This window comes from Crassostrea angulata, chromosome 5 (assembly GCF_025612915.1).
Source record: "Crassostrea angulata isolate pt1a10 chromosome 5, ASM2561291v2, whole genome shotgun sequence".
NCBI lineage: Eukaryota > Metazoa > Mollusca > Bivalvia > Ostreida > Ostreidae > Magallana > Magallana angulata.
Window position 1 is genome coordinate 20205247 of NC_069115.1, and position 21493 is coordinate 20226739.

The window sequence follows — 21493 nt, forward strand, 5'->3', positions numbered from 1 at the left end:
CTTTTTTCATTACAGTCGTCTGCATCATATGTGATCTTTTTGTTTGATTTACACGGGCTGGTACAATCAAATTATTTTTTTTAATAAAGAAACGCATTTTCGCTTTACTTAGTATTTAGGATGTTTTTCTTGCAATTTCCAGCATCAATTTTGATCGATCAACATAGAATGTCACATTATAATTGAATATTTTATACAGAAAAACATATTGTCTTTTCATCTTAATTCAGAGAACTCTTTTATTGCAACTCCCTAAACCAATTTTCATTGATTTACAAGGAATTTTACATCATGAAATGAATATTTTATACAGAAAACAAATTTTTGTTTTATCTAAAATTCAGAGAACTCTTTTATTGCAACTCCCTGCAGCAATTTAGATTGATTTACCTGGAATTGTACACTATGACATGTATATCTAATGCCAAAAAATATTGTCTTTCACTTAAACTTCAAAGAAAATATAAATTGAAACCTCGTGCAACAATTTTGATGATTTCACGGAAAAGTACAAAGGAAAAAATTTAGAAAAAAAATCATTGCAATTCTCTGCATCTTGTTGATTTACATGGAATGGACTTCGTTCGTTGCAATCATCATCCGTCATCGATTGTGGTTCATTATGATTAATTTTCACGAACTAGTTCAATTTTAAACTGATATTTTATATATATGATGTTTAAAGGCAATCAAACGTAGCTGTGCTAATTAGTCACCCCTAACATTACCCCGATATTCCAGTTATGATTCAGATGGATGGATAACACAAGCTCATTCTGTCATCATGACTTGAACTTTAATGACATTTAACATAATTACATCAACCATACCAAACCGTAAACCGGAAAAGAATGGCGGCTATTTCATTTTTAAATTTCAATATTGTAAGCGCTTTAGATTCCAAGAAATAATCAAAGCACTGAAGTACTGAAAGCCATGCTCTTTTAGTGTGTCTTTATGCATACTGAGTCGTAAAGACTGAAAAAAATTCTCTCTCTCTCTCTCTCTCTCTCTCTCTCTCTCTCTCTCTCTCTCTCTGATGCTTTTAATTTCAAATTTTGGAAGTGGCTATAAACCAAAAATATGTCTGTCTAGTAGAAAAATGTTCAGCAGTTGCTGCCTTGAATTTTGCAACAAGCGTTATATATTCAATCCCCATTTCTTCAACGCGCAGCAAAGTAGTTCATGGAAATTCATGCGCATTGTATGTGTCAAAAATGCATAGTCTTGTTTTTAGAACACGTTATTAATAAGAAAACTAAAAAAAAGAAATGCAATTCTCTCGAAATAAAAAAAAAGAAACAGAATGCCAACACTTTTGAAAAATCGTGGCTCTTTGTGTAACTATTTGGTATAGCGGAAGCTTTTACTTTGACGCTGTTTGGTTTTTTGTTTACTTTTGAAGTTGTGCTATTTATAGTAACATTGGCGATTTGCCTGCCTACAGCCAGGACTCTGCTTTCGGCAGAGCCCGACTAAAAATACATTCTCTGATTCATATTCGTAAGATTTTGCAGTGTTACATTTTGCGTTGAATATTATAACACAAAATTTAATTATAACTCATGATCGCTTTAAACTTCCCAAAATGGGTCATGAAAACAATGAATAATATACGAGTAATGAAGACCTTACCGATACTGGTACTCTTCCAAAATATTTTATTATATTTACATCTACTAAGTATTATTTCCTCTATTTCTTACGGAAACTTATAGTTATTCAAAGCTCTAAAGAAACAGCCAGACTGAAATCTACACGCCTCGTTTATCGATTGGTCGAAATCTACAGCGCCTGAAACTGACAAAAAACTGACAGGAGTGAAATTGACACGTTTATCGATTGGTCAAATTCTACAGCGACCGAAGAAAGACCACGGACTGCATGAAATAATCATGCTGATGTCAGACTCAAAGTCTCACAAGAGACGATTTGGCTGTTTCTTCTAACTAACGTACTCATGTACATTAACAGTAATTTAGTGAATTTAACTAACTTTTCATAATCAATGTATTAATTAGCTAAAAGAAAGTTGTTAATATAAACAATAAAATGCTTTCTTTGATGATTCATACGGGTTATGAAGGTAGCGAGCAGAGCAGAAAAAAATTACATAACCCGCTAACGCGGGTTATGTATTTTTTCTGCAATGTCGCTACCTTCATATCCCGATTGAATCACCAAAGAAAGCATCTTATTGTTTAAATGTATACCAAATTAGATGCAATTTAAATATTTGCTTCCTTATATCACCTCTTTCTTTCAAGTTAGATTACACTAATAATAGAAGACTTTATACTTTTTCTAGTACCATACAAAAATACTCGAGGGCCATTTATCATTTTATCATTTTATCATTTATGTATTTTTAAATTAATATATATTCTATAATTTATTTAATATGTACTTTACACAATACCGTATGAGTAAGTCATTGTTATAGCATTGATCAAGTTTCAACGGCTCTGTACTGTTCAAACTATTAAGACACATTAGTGCCTAACTAACTTATATAAAACATATATTTTTTTAATTATTGATTGTAAAAAATCACTTGACATTCTGTCTTTGAACAACGAATCTTTATCCCCATCTGACCTTGATCGTCTGCCGTTGATGATCACCCAAAGAGCTTGAAAAATCTGGTTGTCTGAGTTTAGCTGTTGTACTATATTTACTTATCAGTTTAAATAAAATTGTCTAATGGGGTGATTATATAACTATTAAGGACATCATTGTACAAAAATATGTTACTATAATGACACTTGTCAAGTAGTATCCACCGCAGACACGTAAAAGTGATATCGACCTCACAAGCTCAGTCTATATCGCCTCAATCAATATCACTTGATATTGGTCCTTTTAACCACTTAGCGACATACAAATTAGTCCATAATTTAAAAAAAAATACATAGTGTTGTAGTTCACATTTATTGCGGTTCGAAGTCACGGTCACTTTTCTATTAAAATTGTTTTGACGTTGCATGTGATTAAAAATGACGTCACATTTTTTCTCTTGTAAAACTTAACTAAAAGCAGAGAAAGACTCGACTTTAAACTGGTAAATAGCCATAACATTTCAGATTTGACAACTTTGAAATGTGATTTATTCAATTCTGTAAAAACCTCAAAATATGCAAGAATGCCATAATCACTCTTTACTCATGAATGCAATCATATCCATTCTTGTTTACAGCAGGGGTTACTTTTTACGGTAGTCATTTATCTTCATGTTTAACATGAAGAAGAATGACACCTGGGTCAATTTTCTTAAATAAAGATCCAATTATTCTACAACATTTCGACGTAGAATAATGACCCCCCGGTCTCTTATGAGAATTTCGATAGTTGCTAATACGTCCCGGGTTGTAACTAAACGCATATAAAGAAAAAATGCTTTGTATTATAGAAAGTAAACTGAAAAAAAGATTTCAAGATATAAAAAAAAAGCGTCCATTGCTCATAATGCTCGGACAACGATTGTAAAACGTTTTGTTCAATCATTAAACATTATGAGAACTAGAACCCTAGAGTTTAAATTACTGTGTATGGCCTAAAATGAAGAAGTGGAACGGAAATCGATGTGCTATTTTAAAGACAGAAACCAATATTACCGGTCCTATAGGTCAATTCAATTGTAATAGGCAATTGATCCTTTTCAGCGAAGAAACTTAATGTTGCCCTCTCAAACAGGCACCATTCATTTTATTATATTGATCATCAATGTCTTATTTTTAAAGAAAACGTTATTTTTCGTAAATGCTAACGTGGATTCTACGGCTAACAGTACGCGTATAATTTATGTACATGTTACAATTCGTTGTGTTGCCCGTTACCAAGTGCGTTGTGAACGCTGAGAGTAAAAGAAACGGATTATAAACTACGTCTAAACCAATCATATTTCAGTATTTAACACAAAAGTATAATAAAAACATTTATTATTACGAGTGTGGTGTAGTGAAAATCAGCCGAGTGAACAAGATTCACTGTCCCGAGGTAAAATTTCACTACTGTCCCACTGTTATGGTTTATATTAATCTACACCAGAAACTTAACCTTTGTGGGGCCCAATAATTGTCCAGAGACCACAGTCAAATCAATTGAATATGATTTGAACAGACTTTGTATTTAAAAACAGAATGCTTCAATAAAAATTACAACTTTTCGCGCCAAATGATGTCTGAGAATCAATTTCAAAAGGAATTTCTCTTTATATTTCGATATCAAATTGCGAAACCCGATTGTAGCCACATCCTATCTTTGGGGATCATGATGTAAACAAACTTCAATTTACTCTATTTGAGGATGCTTCCACACATATTACAGTTTTTCTGGCCATATTGTTTTTGAGAAGATAAATTTTGAAAGATACCAACACATTTTTAAAATTCTTTATTTTCTCATTTTGAAAGAGGGCTTGGTCCTTCATTTCAACGAAATTGATCCTTTACTCAATTAAGCTTTGAGCCAAGTTTGGTTGAAACAGGCCCAGCGGTACTGGAGAAGAAATCGAAAAAGTAAAAAGTTTATAACCGGAAGGACGGACGGACAGACAGACGGAAGTCGGGCAAAAAACGGTCAGAAAAGCTCACTGGACCTTTCAGCTCAGGTGAGCTAAGACGTCGCTCACAGCGAGCCAATGATGCCAAATAGACTGTCTATAGTTAAACAATCCCACAGAGTACCATGTTAAGCGAGACATTCTAACAATCATATGATAATCTTAAAAATATATTTGTTTGGCAGATTTGTTACACCGTAGCTTGTTATCGCACAGGAAACGTTTTGATTATGAAACGTGTCTTAGTTCATTATATATAGCTCTGTAAAACTACAGGAGTTTAAAGTTTAATAAATAAAAAAAGGTAGAATAAAAAAGACTCATCATCAGCTAACAAAAAACACTATAATTACATTGGGTTTTACGAGCCCCGCCTGAAAAATTATGCCTAAGCAATATGAATAATGAATTTCTCGAGTTAAAGAGGTTCGTATCTCTTTTTGGGTAATTACTTTATGCCACTTTTTGCCTAAAAATTCTGAATCATATGTTAATTTTATTTGTAGATTTATAATTTACAATGGACTATATATTGTAGCGGAAGGTTTTCAAGAAGAAAATGAATAATATTCATAACTCAACAGTTTTAGAGTATTTATACTTTAGCCTCCTAATTTTCAGCGCAGATTAAACTTACAGATAGTTTATGTATTGTGATATATTTATGTTGTCCTGAAAAAGCATATTTGAACAATAGTTTGCTATTTCTATCAATATTTTTTGGCATATTTAGCTTATATTTCATAGAAGTCAAGAACACATTTAATCCAATTTTAGCCTAAAATTAGCATAGTTCATATCAGATCTCAATTTTTTGAGATTGACCCCTACTTTTTTTTTTACTTTTATATGAGACATTAAATGTTTGTCTGTGTGTATGCAATGCTTTGAAAAGATGACATTTCTATTATTTTTTTTATTTGCGTAATGATTTGATTGCAACAATTTTTACATTTGCTGTTGTATTCATAATGCACAGGCATTTGAAGCCAGCAGTAAAGTTATGTTTTTGAAACTTCGACATGAATATAACTTTCATAGTCACTACATGTATTCATCTCCATACTGTATTGAATTCATAACCAAAGCATAGTTCAAACTATAAACATTTAGTTGATTTCTTCAAATCATCAATTCCATGCCAAATTTTAGCAATATTTTCAGAAAAATTATCATTTCTGTTTGGAGTCCCATATTTCCAGAATATGGCATGTGACATAGGTCACACATGAAAAAAAATGAACATCTGAAGTCCTCATATATATATATATATATATATATATATATATATATATATATATATATATATATATATATATATATATCCAAGAAGGTTTCGGATGATTGACATTACCAGTATTTCTGGTGCCAATCTCCTTAATATTAAATCGGTATATTTATACTATTTATTTAATCAGAAATCCGCTAGATATACTACTATTTCTTCCACTTTCTGACTATATTTTTCATCGTGATAGCTCATTCCAGACTCCAAAATGTGAAATGTTGAACATCGAAGCTAATTACTGTTAGATGTGAACAGGAACAAAACTAAGAAAAAAATCATTTAAAATGTTTATTTTAATTGCCATAATTAAGTTCGAGGTTATAATAAAAGACACCATGCGTTGCGAAGTTTTTTTTAAACGTCTGTGAACACCATTTAATTAATTTGAAAGCTGATGGTCAGGAATATATGTCTGTTTGTTTATCTGCCAGTCTATTAACATTCTCTTCAAAAAAGCAGCTCGACCTGTAAGTAATTAAAGAGGAAATTTTAAAAATTTTAATAATAACCAGCATTCTCTTAAAATTGAGACTTATTTGAAAAAAAAACTTTGGAATTCTGGTTGGGTGTTTAAAATCAATACTTTATAAGAACCGAGGTACCAAAATTTCCAATATTACAAGAACACCATTTCGGAGAGGTAAATTGCTCAATCCCTGACCACTTAATTTAAAATAGAAAGAAAACTGCCTCAATTTCTTTCATTAGAAATTTACAACGTGAATCTAATATGAAACTACGTATATTGATTCATTAAAAACTTAGTATTATTTTAAATATCACCCTTCCCTCTTTTATTCTCATCTATTCGAAATCAATAATTAGATCCCTAAAATTTAACGTAGAATCATAAAATATATTTTCTTTATTTTAAAATCGTTTTGAGATTTACAACTAGTAATTAATTATCTTACTTTTTATAAGTCTTGATAAAGATAAAAAAAAATTATTACAGAAACATAGAACTTATAATTTAGCCATAAGAGAGAAGGGTGCTAAATATGATCAAAACTAATTTTAAAATAAAATGTTTGCAAATATTCTCAGAAATAAATTAATATGTATGTAAACTAGGTTAGTAATCTCCAAAGAAGCTGCAGATATGTGCAAAAATTGAATGGACGTCCCGAATATTACAGTTCCTTATGAATTAAAAGTTGCAGTTTACATCGCTTAGAAAATTGCAAGTTTCGGACAGTTTAATATTATTTCAAATTTACATAGGGTCAGTATGTCAAGAATGCGTATTATAAACGGAGTTCAAAGTTCACCAGTATATTACGAATTGCATAATTACAATGAGTTTAATTTTAAACATTTATAGAAGTTTCTATACTTATATTGATTGTTACTTGCAAAACAATTCATTTTGTTATAAAACCTCGTAAATATCTGGATTTGAATAATTGAAGATCCTTGTTTACTAGTCTCGGTAAAAATGTAATTACTTTAGTAATTACTTTCGCTTTTTTGCTTAAATTGCTATTCAAATAATACGTTGAAAGCTTTATTCTTATTTAAGATATTGGAAACAACAAAATATATAAATTATTAAATGAAACCCTTTCCGACTTCATTATCTTTTTTAATTAGCATGATGAATGTCACGTTAACAATTTCAAAGTTAGGTTAATTTCAAACGAGTTTAACATATACAAGGTGTTTTGATATAGAGAGTGCGAGCTGAGATGGAAAATTGTTTAAAGTTTTTCTTTATCTTTCTAGCTATTGACCATGAACTATTGGGTAAGTACCAGTTTCAATGCATGTTTTTATATATGTAATATAAAACTTTTATAATAATTGATAAGGATTTACTTTTTGAAGGAGACAGTATTATCTTGCCAGCTAGTAACTTTAGAGACGCACATTTTTTCTGATACCTGCGATTTCTGGTACATTTAATTTGTAAAGCACATTTTTGGTGTGATTTTCATCGTAGCCATTTCAGAATATACATGTCAACAGCTCTCTGATAAGTAAAAGTTCTTGAAAAAATGTGCTTCAAAGCATAAAGCATAAAAAATTAGATTAGTTTGGGGTGAAATAGAATTACTGTAAATTCCTAATTAAACGCAGGGAATTAATATCCGCGTAAAATCGCGAGAAACACCCCTCGCGGATTTTAAAACCTCGCCATTTATTTTCTGAGAGTTTGTAACGATAAGAAATATGGAAAAATGTTCCGCGTTCGCGATTTTATATTCTCGCGATTTGATACAAAACAGCGGGATCGCGGAATTAAGTACTCGCGTAATGTAAGGAATTTACAGTATATGTTTTGTTTCATTATCATGCAACCTATCTTTAACATTGCAATAACCACACACTTTGTCACTTAAATACACACGTTTGTAATAAGATTCATTACAAGCTATTAGATCCGGCAATAATATATTCCATGCATGGACGATTAAAATTACAATTTTTACATATATGAATAGCTACGATCAATGATCTTTTTTTTCAATCAGTTAAGCAATATATATCTTTGAATAAAAGTATAAGTAATAAAGGAAAGAGTCGTATCTGGTTTTTAACTTGCCAAAGGTTAATTTGAGTAAATGTCTAATAAATCGAAATGAAATGAAATTAAAACATAATATTTTCTTTGCATTTTACTTTATTCAACTTGACATAGAAATAATGAAAGTTAAGAACTTAACATGACCTACATATTTGGTTTCATATAGCATCTTTAAAACAAAAATATTAATGCCAGATTATTTCAACTGATGTGAACTAATAATAAGGAACTTGGTTAGGTGTTAAGATAAGATTTGGTCACAAATCAATTTAACTTAGCTTTTTAACGCTCATTCTATAAATAGATTAATGTAGACCAAATCACTAAGATGGAAATTTTTCCTCTTAATAAATGGTCAACTGCTTTTCTGTCAATTTGTGTATTTATGTAAAGTCTTTATAATATGTAAAAAATCAGAAATATTTGATTATTAGAAGCACCTCTAGTCAAAATATCGTCAAAATTTAAAATATTAGAAGAAACGCAGGCTAAGAAATATCATTAAAATTTGATATTTTATCATTTCATTGAAAAATAGAATGTTCATATCTAAAACAGATGTCTACATAACTGCAAATAACTAAATTTATTTTTATCATCCTTTAAAATGAGGGAAAGGTTAGTGAACTTCACCCAACCTTGGTGTGAAATCAGATGGTCAAATTCGATAACACTGATCAAATCAATTGGTTACATGATCTTGACTGTGTGAAAATTTCATGAATTTATTCATTTAGGAAGGATGTATGATAACGAAAAGGCTCATTCCTTAGAGAATCCAGCATTTAATACCTCAAAAAGATATTACATGTACCTATGAACTAATCCTACCTCTATCTATTTGGAGGTCCGTGTTGCTCTGCTTTGAATTTGTATTTTGTTTTATGGATTTTCGAGATGGTTCGTGGTTTTTTATTGTCATTTTTTTCCTGTACCTATATAAGGCAATACTCAAAACGCTATATCAAAATCAACGTCTATGTCGTATTATGTTCTGTATCGCATTAAAAGAATAAAATGGTGTATTTTTAATGAATAACAATAAAAAAATCTTATTGTTTGCGTCATAACTTTGATATAAATTACGCTGTATAAGTCAATCGCATAACAAATATACAAGAAATAAAAAAAAAATCTTTTTATGTGCCGGTAAAAAATACTAAAGATTTGAATAACCCCACCTTAAATGGGTCACGTGATACATCTCGGTCTGTCAACATCAATGTCGACGACGAGAAAGAGGGAAAGATCGTTAAGTTTGACAATTTTGGCGGGGAAGGAAAAAAAGAGACAGCCTGACAAGAATATGATCAAGAGGAGATCGTCATCAGAGCCCATCATGATGTAAATTGATGGAATAGGAATTAAAGCCGAATTAAGCTTACGTTTCCATCATGATGTTGTAGGGGTTTAGCTAGTTAGGTTCGTTTAGAGGAATTTTTTAATAAAGGATGAATAGACACTTTCAGTGCATGGATCCCTCAGTGATAGATGGTTTTTACTCCGTTTACCGTGTCGATGATGCCAAAATCATCTATCTTTATTCACATAGTTAACAATTCATATTGTTCTACATTAATTAATATCGGAATTATAATAATATTGTATAAAGCATTTCCCGGATTTGGAATCTATATTTTTATAGTTGGCATGTAGCAAAGTATAGACGGCAATATTTTTGTAGTTTTTTTTCTTTCTTTTTTTCAAGATAATATAAATATATAGAACTAAAATATGTCGAACTAGTAACGTTCACAGGTGGCGAGCCTGTTATAAATAAGAAGTGCGCAACATCAGTGATACTTTCAGTCATAGTTTGCCCTGTTTTAGCGTAATTTTAAAAATATGACAAAAATGGAAATGCAACATTTATTTACTCAAAAATACCCATGAACTAAGAATCTATAAAAAGTTACCTGATTCAACTTTTACAAGGGTAATTATGACGTCAAAAACAGTGTTTTTTCTCGTAATTTAAAAAAAAAACTGAGCAGAAGATACCAATTCTTCAGTGGGTTTTTTTATCAGAAAGTTATGTCCGCAGCTGTCGCCCAAGATGAGACTCACATTATAACTTTATCATGTGATATCAAATAAAATGTATTAATTTTGTTGTGGACGACGGTTGTGGGACAAGCTTTCCTTTTTAAAAAAACTACAAGAAAAATTGCAATTTTTTTTATTATCAAATCTTAGAAATATACCAAAATGTTGAGGTTATGATTATTTTCTGAAACAAGATAATATTACTTATTAGATTAGTTACTGACTCACTATATTTCCGAAATGAGTCAGTAACTAACCTAATAAGTGTTTTGTTTTCCCGAGGACTATCGGGCGACATATTTATTCACAAATAGCGATGCTCTGCGCAAAGCCATGTACAAAATGCCTAACGTCTCGTCCAATTTAACTCATTTAAACTCTTTAAAATTTTCAATCTCACCTTTTAAATCAATAGTCTTTCAAAATCACGGCATGCGGTTTATGTATTAAATACTATGAAATGTCGAAATGAGTAAGCGAAGCATCGGCCCATGACGGCCATATTGCCTAATATTATTTCTCACCGAACAAATATAGAGAATTATGAGGCAATCACGTGCTATGTTTAAACCAATGAAAGTGTGATATTTCAGACCAAGGGAAAACAAAAGTGTATAACTTGGTACTTTATCTACACACATATTCAATATGATATGTGCATTTTCATGAGATTTAAGCAACTTTTAAATTTTAGGGTTAATATTGATTCTCCGTGGCACCTGATCCTACCTCTAGTCTTTAAGAGATCCGTTTTTTGATCTGCACCCATAATGTTTTTTTTCTTTTTATTATTAACATTATTTGTTATCACCGCATGTTATTTATTAAAAAATCAATCATGCATAAGGAAATGTAACAAAAAAATGTAGCAGAGGTAACTTAGACATGCGATTTGCTCCAAACTCTGGTTAACCTGGTCCAAATAAAACTGTACCTTTCACTACCGTTGGAAATCTTTGGCTCAGATTCACTATCTAAGATTTCAACTCCATCGATATCACAAGAAGCATACTATTAGTCCATCCAAGTTTGATAAATTTGAGGTCGGACTGGTCACAGCATATCTAATGCCGTCCCGGGGCGCCTGCTTCAAAATTATTGACCTATTCCGAAAATTTACTTTCATCCAGCATCTGGAACCTGTGACTCGGATTCAGAACAGCATTTTCCAAAAGCATCGTATATCCTACGCTGTACGTAAGTGCGACGTAGGAAGTACTTAGTTAAATTTGGGCGTTTCACGAAAGCGACGCAATTTGTGCAACGTCGTATGTAACCTCGTTAACTCTATTATCCTTTCGTTTTTTTTGATTTTATAACAAATTCGTCTGTCATACTGTATTGAAAATCAACTTCCGGTAATTTAAGACGGACGTAAATACGAAAACGTTACGTCGGAACTAAGTACCTTTTATAAAACGGTCTTAACTAAGTACATACATAGGACATAAGAAAGTCGTAACTCGTTACGAAGTACCTAATTTAAGACGCTTTTGTGAAACGGTGTCGAGAAACAAAATATATCAAGTGTAATATCACTAAATATGTACCATATTTTGATGTTTCAAAAATGCTTCATAGGAGCTGGAACATTTCAACAAAGCAGATGAAAAAAAACCTTACATTGTGTATTAACTATAACAACCTTTGCTGTAAATTCGGGGGGTTTTGCACCATTTGTCATCTTTTTTCCTCCTCTTTGTCTTTAGTTAAGGCAGCTATTCCGGCTACTGTACAAGTATCGATGAGTGTGGAGGGAGAAAATTCGGATCTACATCTTGGTTATAAAAGTAACATGACATTGAAGGTGGCTTTCCCCTCAGGTACCACTCCAAGAGTGACCATTACAATATCGGCATCTTCGACCAAACTCGCAATGGCGCTTGGCGATACTAATATGGCCAGAAGAGGGGGAAATATTATTTACCTAAGATATGGATTTTACTACAGTGTCTTAGGCTCAACAATGTCGGTAATGTATATTAAAGCTTACTCTTATTAAAGCTTATCCTCCATTATGAATATTCTTGGTTTACAGAATATATGAATAGGTAAGGTTTTAAATTCATTAAGGACATAATTTAAGAGTAACATCAGCCTCTTTTGTTACATTACTTTGGAAATTAAAAAAGCACTTAATATGTTTGTTTATAATGAATGCTAAAACCATTGTTTTGCATTGCATCAGTTCTATATTTAGGATTAAATTTACACCATTTATATTAATAAATATGGATAACTCTAGATCCTCGACTGAATTGCATCAGTTATATTTTTAGAGTGGATTTTACTCTACCCTGGAGGTTACTTTAGAAAAAGTGGATAATTCTGGGTTCCTCCACTAAATTGCATTAATTCTATTTTTAGAGTGGATTTTACACCATTCTTGGAGGGAATTTTACTCTAGAAAATGTGGATAATTATGGATCTTCAACTAACTATGAGGACAGCGTAGTTGACGTAGAGACTGAAGCTTACGTCACATCCATAGATTCTATCACTGAAGGAGAGCAGTATGTCGTCAAATTCGCGGCCTATAACAATGGAGTCAGCATTTGGAACAGGGATGTCACATATACGATGCGCACAGCAATCATGGTTTGTATTTTTATACAAATACTTTTTGTAAACATATTGATACAGCAAAAATCAAATATTGGTGCATTATATCTTTCTTTGTTAATTAGAATTATTTATTCTATTTCCTGTGTAAACACATACTTATAATGAGCGATTACTTTATATTCACACCAAAAATGGATATGAATACTTTAAGCAATACATTATATAAAGATCATTCCCTTTTTATTCAAAGGAACCACCAAAAACACCAGAAGTATATGTAACCTTTCCTGACACATCTGACCTTGAGCGGGGTATGATGGCCCGGATTTCTGTTGACCTTTGGATGCCCCTGCCCAACCCTGATATCGTGGTGACCGTCCAAAGTCCGCAGTCGGAGCTCCGAGTACTCCGTCTATCAGTATCAGCAGTGGGAGATAATTTCAGCTTCCTTGTAAGACTTTCAGTAAAATACAATAAAAAGTTTTCGGAATTTTATCACGTTTTCAATTTAAAAGTAAACATTTTCCTGTTAAATCTTTTTAAAGGAACATTTGTATTTGATTCCATTTTTTTTAAGGTTTGATAATCAATATCAAATACTTATATTAAATTTCTCGATAACCCTTGAATTTCAGGTCGGACTTAAAACAAAAATACTTCCTTTACATTTTATTTGAAAATAAAAACTTTAATATTACTAACTATATAGTAAAACTTTTTAAAAAAAGTTTTTTTAAATTGTGTCACGTATGTAAACTTTCGATTTAGAGACTTTAGTTTAATTGCAAAAATAATGCAAGGGATTTTGTTAAAGCTCTCTAATATTTTCTCACATTTTCCTAATGTAAAATGAGATGAAGAATTTCATTATCATAGATAAACTGCAGAAATTGCGTTTGTCAAAGTGTTTAATATTTTCCCTCAGTTTTCACTTCGTCAAAGTTTCTCAAACTTACAGGAAGGGGCCGAATGGCGGCTAAAATACAAATGGCACGTAAGCCAGTAGAATTAAAGATATTTATTGGTAACTCTCAAACAAAGTATTACAAACTTAAAACAAAATGATGTTTAGTTCCTTATATAGCATGCATTAGATGAACCGGGTTTTCTTTTAGAATAATTACACATGCAAATATATATTTAGATATACATGTCATGATTTTGAATGATGAGTATGAAGATAAGTATGAACAAATGAGTATGAAAAAGAATGAAAAGTGTCACTATTAACTTTGAAATATGCAACAAAGGGTGAAAGAGAGAAATCCATACGAACTTTTCTTCATTACCTTTTAATGGAAAGATTAAAACTGTTAACGTCATAATTTCCACGTGTGTGAATGTTTACCGTTTGCTATATTCTTGCATTTCTATTCAGGGTAGTTTAAACTTCACGGAGACTTTGTTTTAATTAAAAACATTTACACTTTCACTCAACTATATTTCCCATGGGTAATGAAAATTCACATTTTTGGTTTTTTTTACATGTTATGGGACCCAACAATAAATCTCATGTATTGCAAAAAAATAAAAGTAGAATTTAGTGATCTAGCTGTTCAATTCCGCATAACCTGCTACGGGAAATTAATTTATTTTAAGGTTTAAATAGCTCTCGATGCATTAAAGTTTTTATCATTTATGAAATAATCAAAATCAAGAATGACTGATTTCAGACGAAAAATCGTACAGTATTTTATGTTCTTATTCGTTTCACTCAAACGAACATAAAATATTTATGAAATAAACACAAACTCGTGAGTAGGATGTGAAGTGCTCTGAAAGTGCAGTTTTAATTAATTCCAATATAACAATAATGTCTTTTTTCAGAACCAAATCTTCCACATCTACAAAATATATTTGCAAATTTTAGACAGTGGATACATTTATATATTATACAATATGAAGCAAAAGGCGGGTGGGTGGGACTTACATGACTGCACGAAAAAGAGCCTTCGAATGGATTTACTAGTACACACTACCTTTCACGGTCATTCATAGCCCGTGCTATGAATATAAATATTGTCACCTGACTAGGTGACAATAATAACAACCAATAGATGTAAAGAATAAACAAACACTACCACGTGTTTAAGTAACATTAATAAATACATATATTCAATGTGAATAGTTAATACCTTCTATTTAATTGTTGTTTCGCAAATGATTTTACATGTGTAAGTTTGTAGGTACATTGTAGAGACAAATAAAGATATTTTTCTCCTCATCAGATGAAACTTGATAAATACGTTGTGAAAGGCGTCGTTTGCGACGAGACTGTCACGGGAAATGATACTCTTGAACTTGCATTTCCAACGCACCTTTCAAACTTAGGTATGTAATTAAAGAGTATTCAATGCTTTTATGCTGTATTAATTACACGTACTAAATAATAAATATATATATTTTTTGACATTACATAAATTGTATTGACGTTTTATATTTAGACGCCTTTCTCCCAACCGCTGTCACTAGTAAACACCTCGTGCAATATTAATTAAAGCCTTATTCATATGGACCTAACCTCTTTGAATTAATGTTTTATATCTAGACGCGTATTCGCCTACCCCTGTCTCTAGTAAAGACCTCATACAATTAGAGAGTCTAGTTTACATGGACCTTACCTCCTTGGCCGGGGCCACATTCCCATTGGACTTCACTATCTACGTTGACAATTCGGTGCTATGGACCAAAACGTTCCAATTCATTTCCAAAGCACCCGTTACTATACCGGTAAATGATCAATATCTAATTATGTTTTTGAATTCTTTATAAAAGTTTCATTGTTAATAATTTTGCTTTCATGTTAAAACCTAAAGCTTACACATTTCGACAAACTGATGTTGATTGAACGAGGTTTTTTTCTCCCATAGATTGCGTCAAATATGAAAATGCTTCCAAACAACAAAAACGTTGCCGTTGGTCGGCCGTTTTCCATGGACCTCAATCTGACCTTTCCGGAATTTGGTGTGTTCCAAATAAACGTTACCGTCAAATCCGTAGTAAGAGGAGGGAACGGGAAGGCTGGGGTCATGATGAAGAACATTACTGTACAACTCACAGGGAGTAACATCTTGTGTCACTCCGTAAAAATGCACTTTTCCAAAACGGGTCAGTCAAAAGTTCAGAATGTAATGGTAGCTGTCATAGGTGTCACTAACCTTGGGAGTCAACTTCCGTCTCCAAACGAGGACAAGAACTGGCTGGTCCTGCGGGCCTTCGCGATTCCTGTGCCCGGATACACCGAGATTGGAGATGCCAACTCCATGGACATCAGCAGTGGACCTAGGAATGTTTCGGAAGAAGTGGACGTCACCAGTATCGAAACATTTGATGTACGTCATGCTACAGAAATAAATTTTAAAAATAAATTTAGAAACTCAAATAACTTTAAGTACAGATATCCTGCCTCATTTGATATGTACTGAAAAAAAATGTTTTCATGAAATGGCATTATCACCGACATAATAGACATGATGTGGTAAAATGAATATATCTTGAGAGGTTCGGATAATAAAATCTCAACTAAGTTTAATTGTCGTAAGCTCTGTTGAAACCATTCCCACTGACAGTATTCATAACTCTCAACTGTCTTTAGCTATCGTAAAATACTTTAAATTCCTTATTTTACGCAAAAATTTAATTCCGCGATTCAACTGCTTTGCATCAAATCGCGAGAATATGAAATAGCGATCACAATTTTCTTTTTTGTAATTTCCTTTAGTTCAAAACAGTTTGAAAAATGATTTTAAAATCCGCGAGGGTTGTTTATCGCGATTTTGCGCGGAAATTTATTCCTCGCGTTTATTTAGTAATCTACAGTAGATTTAACTGGGTTTTTTTTTTTAGCAAAACTTGGTTTATGTTGTGGATTTCTATCATAAAGACTCAATGGCATGTATATCAGAGAACCAAACTTTTGAAATTTTGGTCAACATCACTACAGAAAGGAACAAGTCCCCCGGGTCATTGTTCGTTCAATTTCCTGTCGACGAGACTCCGTTTTCTATACACGAATACAAGATAGTTCATGTGGGAGAAAATCTCTTGCCATGTTTTCAATCGATACAGTTAGACGGTTCGCTGGATAAGTTTACGTAAGTATAAGGAAGGAAAAATTCTTACTAAATGAAAGGGTATCGAAAACTGGTTTGTCGATTTTACTACAACATATTTTCTGCCTTTTTCTTATTTAATATGATATAAATTCTTTTCATTAAATGGCAGTATAACTTTCAGATGATCATTTATTTTTTATTTTTTTGGTATAGCCTTTATTTTCAAGAACGATATTGAAAGATGATTTCAAATATTTCTACTTAAAAACAATATTTTTTTTTTTATCAAAAATTAAAAAATTAAAAAAAGAACAATCCAAACATGGACCTCATTTTCATTTTCTCTTTGATAGAGTATGCATATTAATTGATACATTTTGACCTTTCTTATCTTGTATTGATATATTTGTTTTCCATATAGTGTATACAATGACGGGAGTTTAGGAAACGTTACCCTGGAATTTCCTCTGTTTTGCAACAAAGGGGATCCCTTAAGCGCCAGCACTGTTCTCGCCGACCAACTGACGATCAGAGTTGTAATGGGTATCCGGAATGACATACAGGTGGAAGGTTCTGCAGCTAGATTTAGCGTACTCGTTAAGTCATCCGGTTTGTTGCAAAACGTTCTTGCAACACTCGACATTATTATTGAAAAAATGGTTAGACATTTCAAATTTGTTTTTAAACCCAATAATCAATAGCCCTTGGTCAATGTGAATATGTTATACTGGGGGTAAATGCCAATGTGCATGAAATAACAATCTTGGGAAACCGAGATTAAATCAAACTTCTGGAAAATAACGAGGCTAAAAATGTTTTTAAAAAATAACTTTGCGGTTTTGCATGTTTCAAACGTTTTGAGAGTCATTTACTTTTACATTTCAAAATGCTGATTGTTTTGGGGGTTTTTTTTGTTTATCTTTTTTCTTTGTTTTTCTTTGTTTTGATTTTTGTTTTTGGTCAAAACCATTTAATCATACCTTTTTTAATCAATAAATAACCATTAAGGTGCTTTTACCATTGAGTTTTTCTATTTTTTTTCAGACCTTTTTCGAAAAACTCTCTATGGTGCATGGGATCGAGATCCTTAAGACTGATTTTGATGTTATGCAATTTGTCAGCAACTGTGAAGTAACATACAGCAAAGACAGCTTAAATTACCAGTCGACCAATGTGTGTTAAAAAATTTCATAATTCTAGCATTTGAAAAAAAAATGTTTTTGGTTTGAAATATGAACTTGGATACCTAGAGAAATAACGCTTTTGGATTGAATTTGTTTAGTGATGCGCACAAAAAAATTAAGGTTTCAACTAATGGAAGACAATTATACCCACAGACTCAGTGTTAACTCTAATGTATATAAAAATACGTTATTTTTCATTTTCTCAAATAAGAAATAATCCAAATGATATATAATTACATTTTATCAAACTCCTATTTTCTCACCTTTAAAGATAATACTTTTATAGTGAAAATATGGGAATAGGGTTTTTTTTTCAATATACAGTAAATTTTGAATTTCAGCTTCAGTTTGAAACCGAGAACACAACACATGTGGTTTACAATTTGGAAGACAGACCTCTGAGTACCAATATTGGATTAGTTCCAGTCAGTCCAAACAGCACCTACTGTTGTGTAGCACACAACTTCCTGGTTAAGAATCGTAAGCCAATAATATACATTGCAAATCGTTGTCATGTGTAGACAGTCTTTTTTCATGTTTTAAAGGATTCAGATCAAAATTGTTCTCAAAAGAATTTTTATTACAATCATGTCAAACTTTTTTTACATAATTGTTTATTTACTTGACTAATATTATCTCTTAATTGCTTCAATATTATGGACATAATTTGTCTCAGATTTTTTACAAAAATCTATTGATAATATGTCACTAACCAAACTATGTTTTTCAATTGACAGTTGAGGAAGGGTTTGAAGTGTTTAATGACATCAATGGCACTATCACATCAGACATGATTTCCGTCTTTGACAGCAAAAATGACACCTGTGTCAAACTTCCTGTTATCGGACAAACTCCGCCCATTTTGTGGATGCGCATTAACACTTCAATGATCTGGGGATTGGCCCCCTCCGCTTTTCAACTTACTGTGATTGGGCAAGGAATATCTTGTAATAAACACAACAACGTTACATTATTACAGGTAAATATGCTACATGCTTTATAGATATGTAACGGAAAGGGCATTTTACATTTACATGTAATGAGATTTTATAACTCATAAATTATTTTACTAATGATTATGCATGTTTTTTTTAATAATTTAAACATGCATTAATATTAGTATTTAAACTTACTATTAAAAATACTCTTAATTGAAACTTGTACTTTTTTTTTTACAAAAGCTCATATACGTATTTAGAATTTTTCTTTACTCAATGTTTATGGCCCAAAACATCATACATATCATAAAAATGTTTCAGTATCTCCTTTACTAACAAATGGTTCTTGCCTTAAAAAGAATACAGAATTTCAAATTTTAAGCCATATCTGATCTGTGTCTGTTGATCATCCAGCCTTCTTGAATTATCCTAACCGCTCACCTTGTTTACATGTAGTAAAATATACAAACACATTTCATTACTATGCATTGTTTACATGTAATAAAATATGTATACATATTTCATTACTATGTATTGTTATGTATACATATTTCATTACTATGTATTGTTAACATGTGATAAAATATGTATACACATTACATTACAATGAATTGTTTACATGTAACAAAATATGTATACATAGTTCATTGCTGTGCATTATTTACATGTAACAAAATATGTATACATTCTCATTACTATGCATTGTTTACATGTAATAAAATATGCTTACATTTTTCATTACTATGCAATGTTTATTTAAAAAATAAATGTATATATATTTCATTACTATTCATTGTTTTTTTTAAATAATTTATGTATACATATTCATTACTATGCACTGTTTACTTTAAAATGGTATACGTATACTTATTTCATTGCTATGCATTGTTTACTTAATACATATTTTATTACGTGTCGTTACATTACGCGTAGTTTGTTATTTTCAGTATTTTTTATATCTCATGTTTAACCGTGTATCTTTCAGATCCGACACCTATAGAAATTGAGTGTTGTTTTTTTTAGTGCTTCTTACTTTATTACATGTAATATACATATGCATTTATTACGGTATATAAAAATTAATAAGTACTGTGGAATCATTAGATTTCTTGTGGCTCAATTTTCGTGGAATTCGTGGGTACCTTTCATCCACGAATTAACATCATCCACGAATTAATAAATTAGGGTAATAAAGTCATATTTCTTCTGTAGGTATAAGAGAATACACGAAATTATGTCCCCAAGAACCTGTAAAATTTTAGCAATCCACGAAAATTGGCCCCCCACGAAATTAATGATTCCACAGTATACAACATTTCTGACTTGGTATACATTCGTTGCTTATTTCGTTTTTTAAGGTACTTTTCCCCATATCGTCTCCAATGATAGGTTTCCAAGGAGATATGACGTACTGTCAACTTTCGGATGACCTCGTGTCGCATTCTAATAATGACAGTCCTTCACGATGTACTTATCAGTGTCCCTGTGTTGGACCCCACTGTTCGGAAGTCCTCGTCTTTTTTGCTACCGCCTATAGCAATATTGAATGGAATCTTTGCGAGCTATTAGCAAACAACATATGATGAAATATGTTTATATTTGTTTATATATTATATGACTAGTTATTGAACATTGTTTGTTCAAATGAAGTAATATTGTTGTATTAATGCTTTATATTTACATTCTACTGTGTTTTTCCATTAAATTCTGTGATCTTCAAATGCCTCTAAATGCAACAAGTAGTCAAAGGTCAAATTGACGAGTTTTTGTTATGACGTCACAAACGTTAAACGCTGTAAACTGCAACGTCACAAGCGAAAATCAAAGTTCACGCTTGTGGCTGTTACTGTGGCTCTTCCATTAATATTAACTTACCCTTAGGATAAGATAGGAATTTTAAGGTATGAATCGCATTTGCAGACAAGACAAGAAGTTAAAAAAAATGTAAATATAAGCATTAAATCATGATTTTTTGAAGTATACACTCTCATAACTGCAGCGGTGTGTGCATACAAATTTTCATAACGCGCTAACGCGCGTTACTCAATTTGTATGCACACACCGCTGCAGTTATGAGAGTGTATACTTCAAAAAATCATGATTCAATGCTATAGTAGAATATTTAAAGAAAAACATTAGTTTAATCCTTTGAAGTTATTGTATCTTTGTGAAGTAACCAAAATAAAATTTAACTCTCTTAGACTAAAATCCATCTTATTTTGTTATTAGATATGAATTTCACTTCTTGCTTGGTTCGTATTATAGTATTTCATAATGTTATAAAATAGGATAAACATTATTTAAATAATTTAATATTTGACATATAAAA

The 21493-nt window shown here is 31.5% G+C and overlaps 1 protein-coding gene across 1 annotated transcript; it reads left to right on the forward strand.

Annotated features, from left to right (window-relative positions):
* The first annotated feature begins 10890 nt into the window (after nucleotides 1–10890).
* LOC128185204 (uncharacterized) lies at nucleotides 10891–21234 on the forward strand. Its single transcript, XM_052854862.1, has 13 exons — nucleotides 10891–10894; nucleotides 12132–12394; nucleotides 12790–13020; nucleotides 13238–13438; nucleotides 15216–15318; nucleotides 15536–15717; nucleotides 15858–16319; nucleotides 16834–17081; nucleotides 17464–17701; nucleotides 18087–18215; nucleotides 18568–18706; nucleotides 18964–19205; nucleotides 20523–21234. The coding sequence occupies exons 1-13, from the start codon at nucleotides 10891–10893 to the stop codon at nucleotides 20745–20747; spliced, it is 2667 nt and encodes an 888-aa protein (XP_052710822.1). The 3' UTR covers nucleotides 20748–21234.
* Nucleotides 21235–21493: the final 259 nt, after the last annotated feature.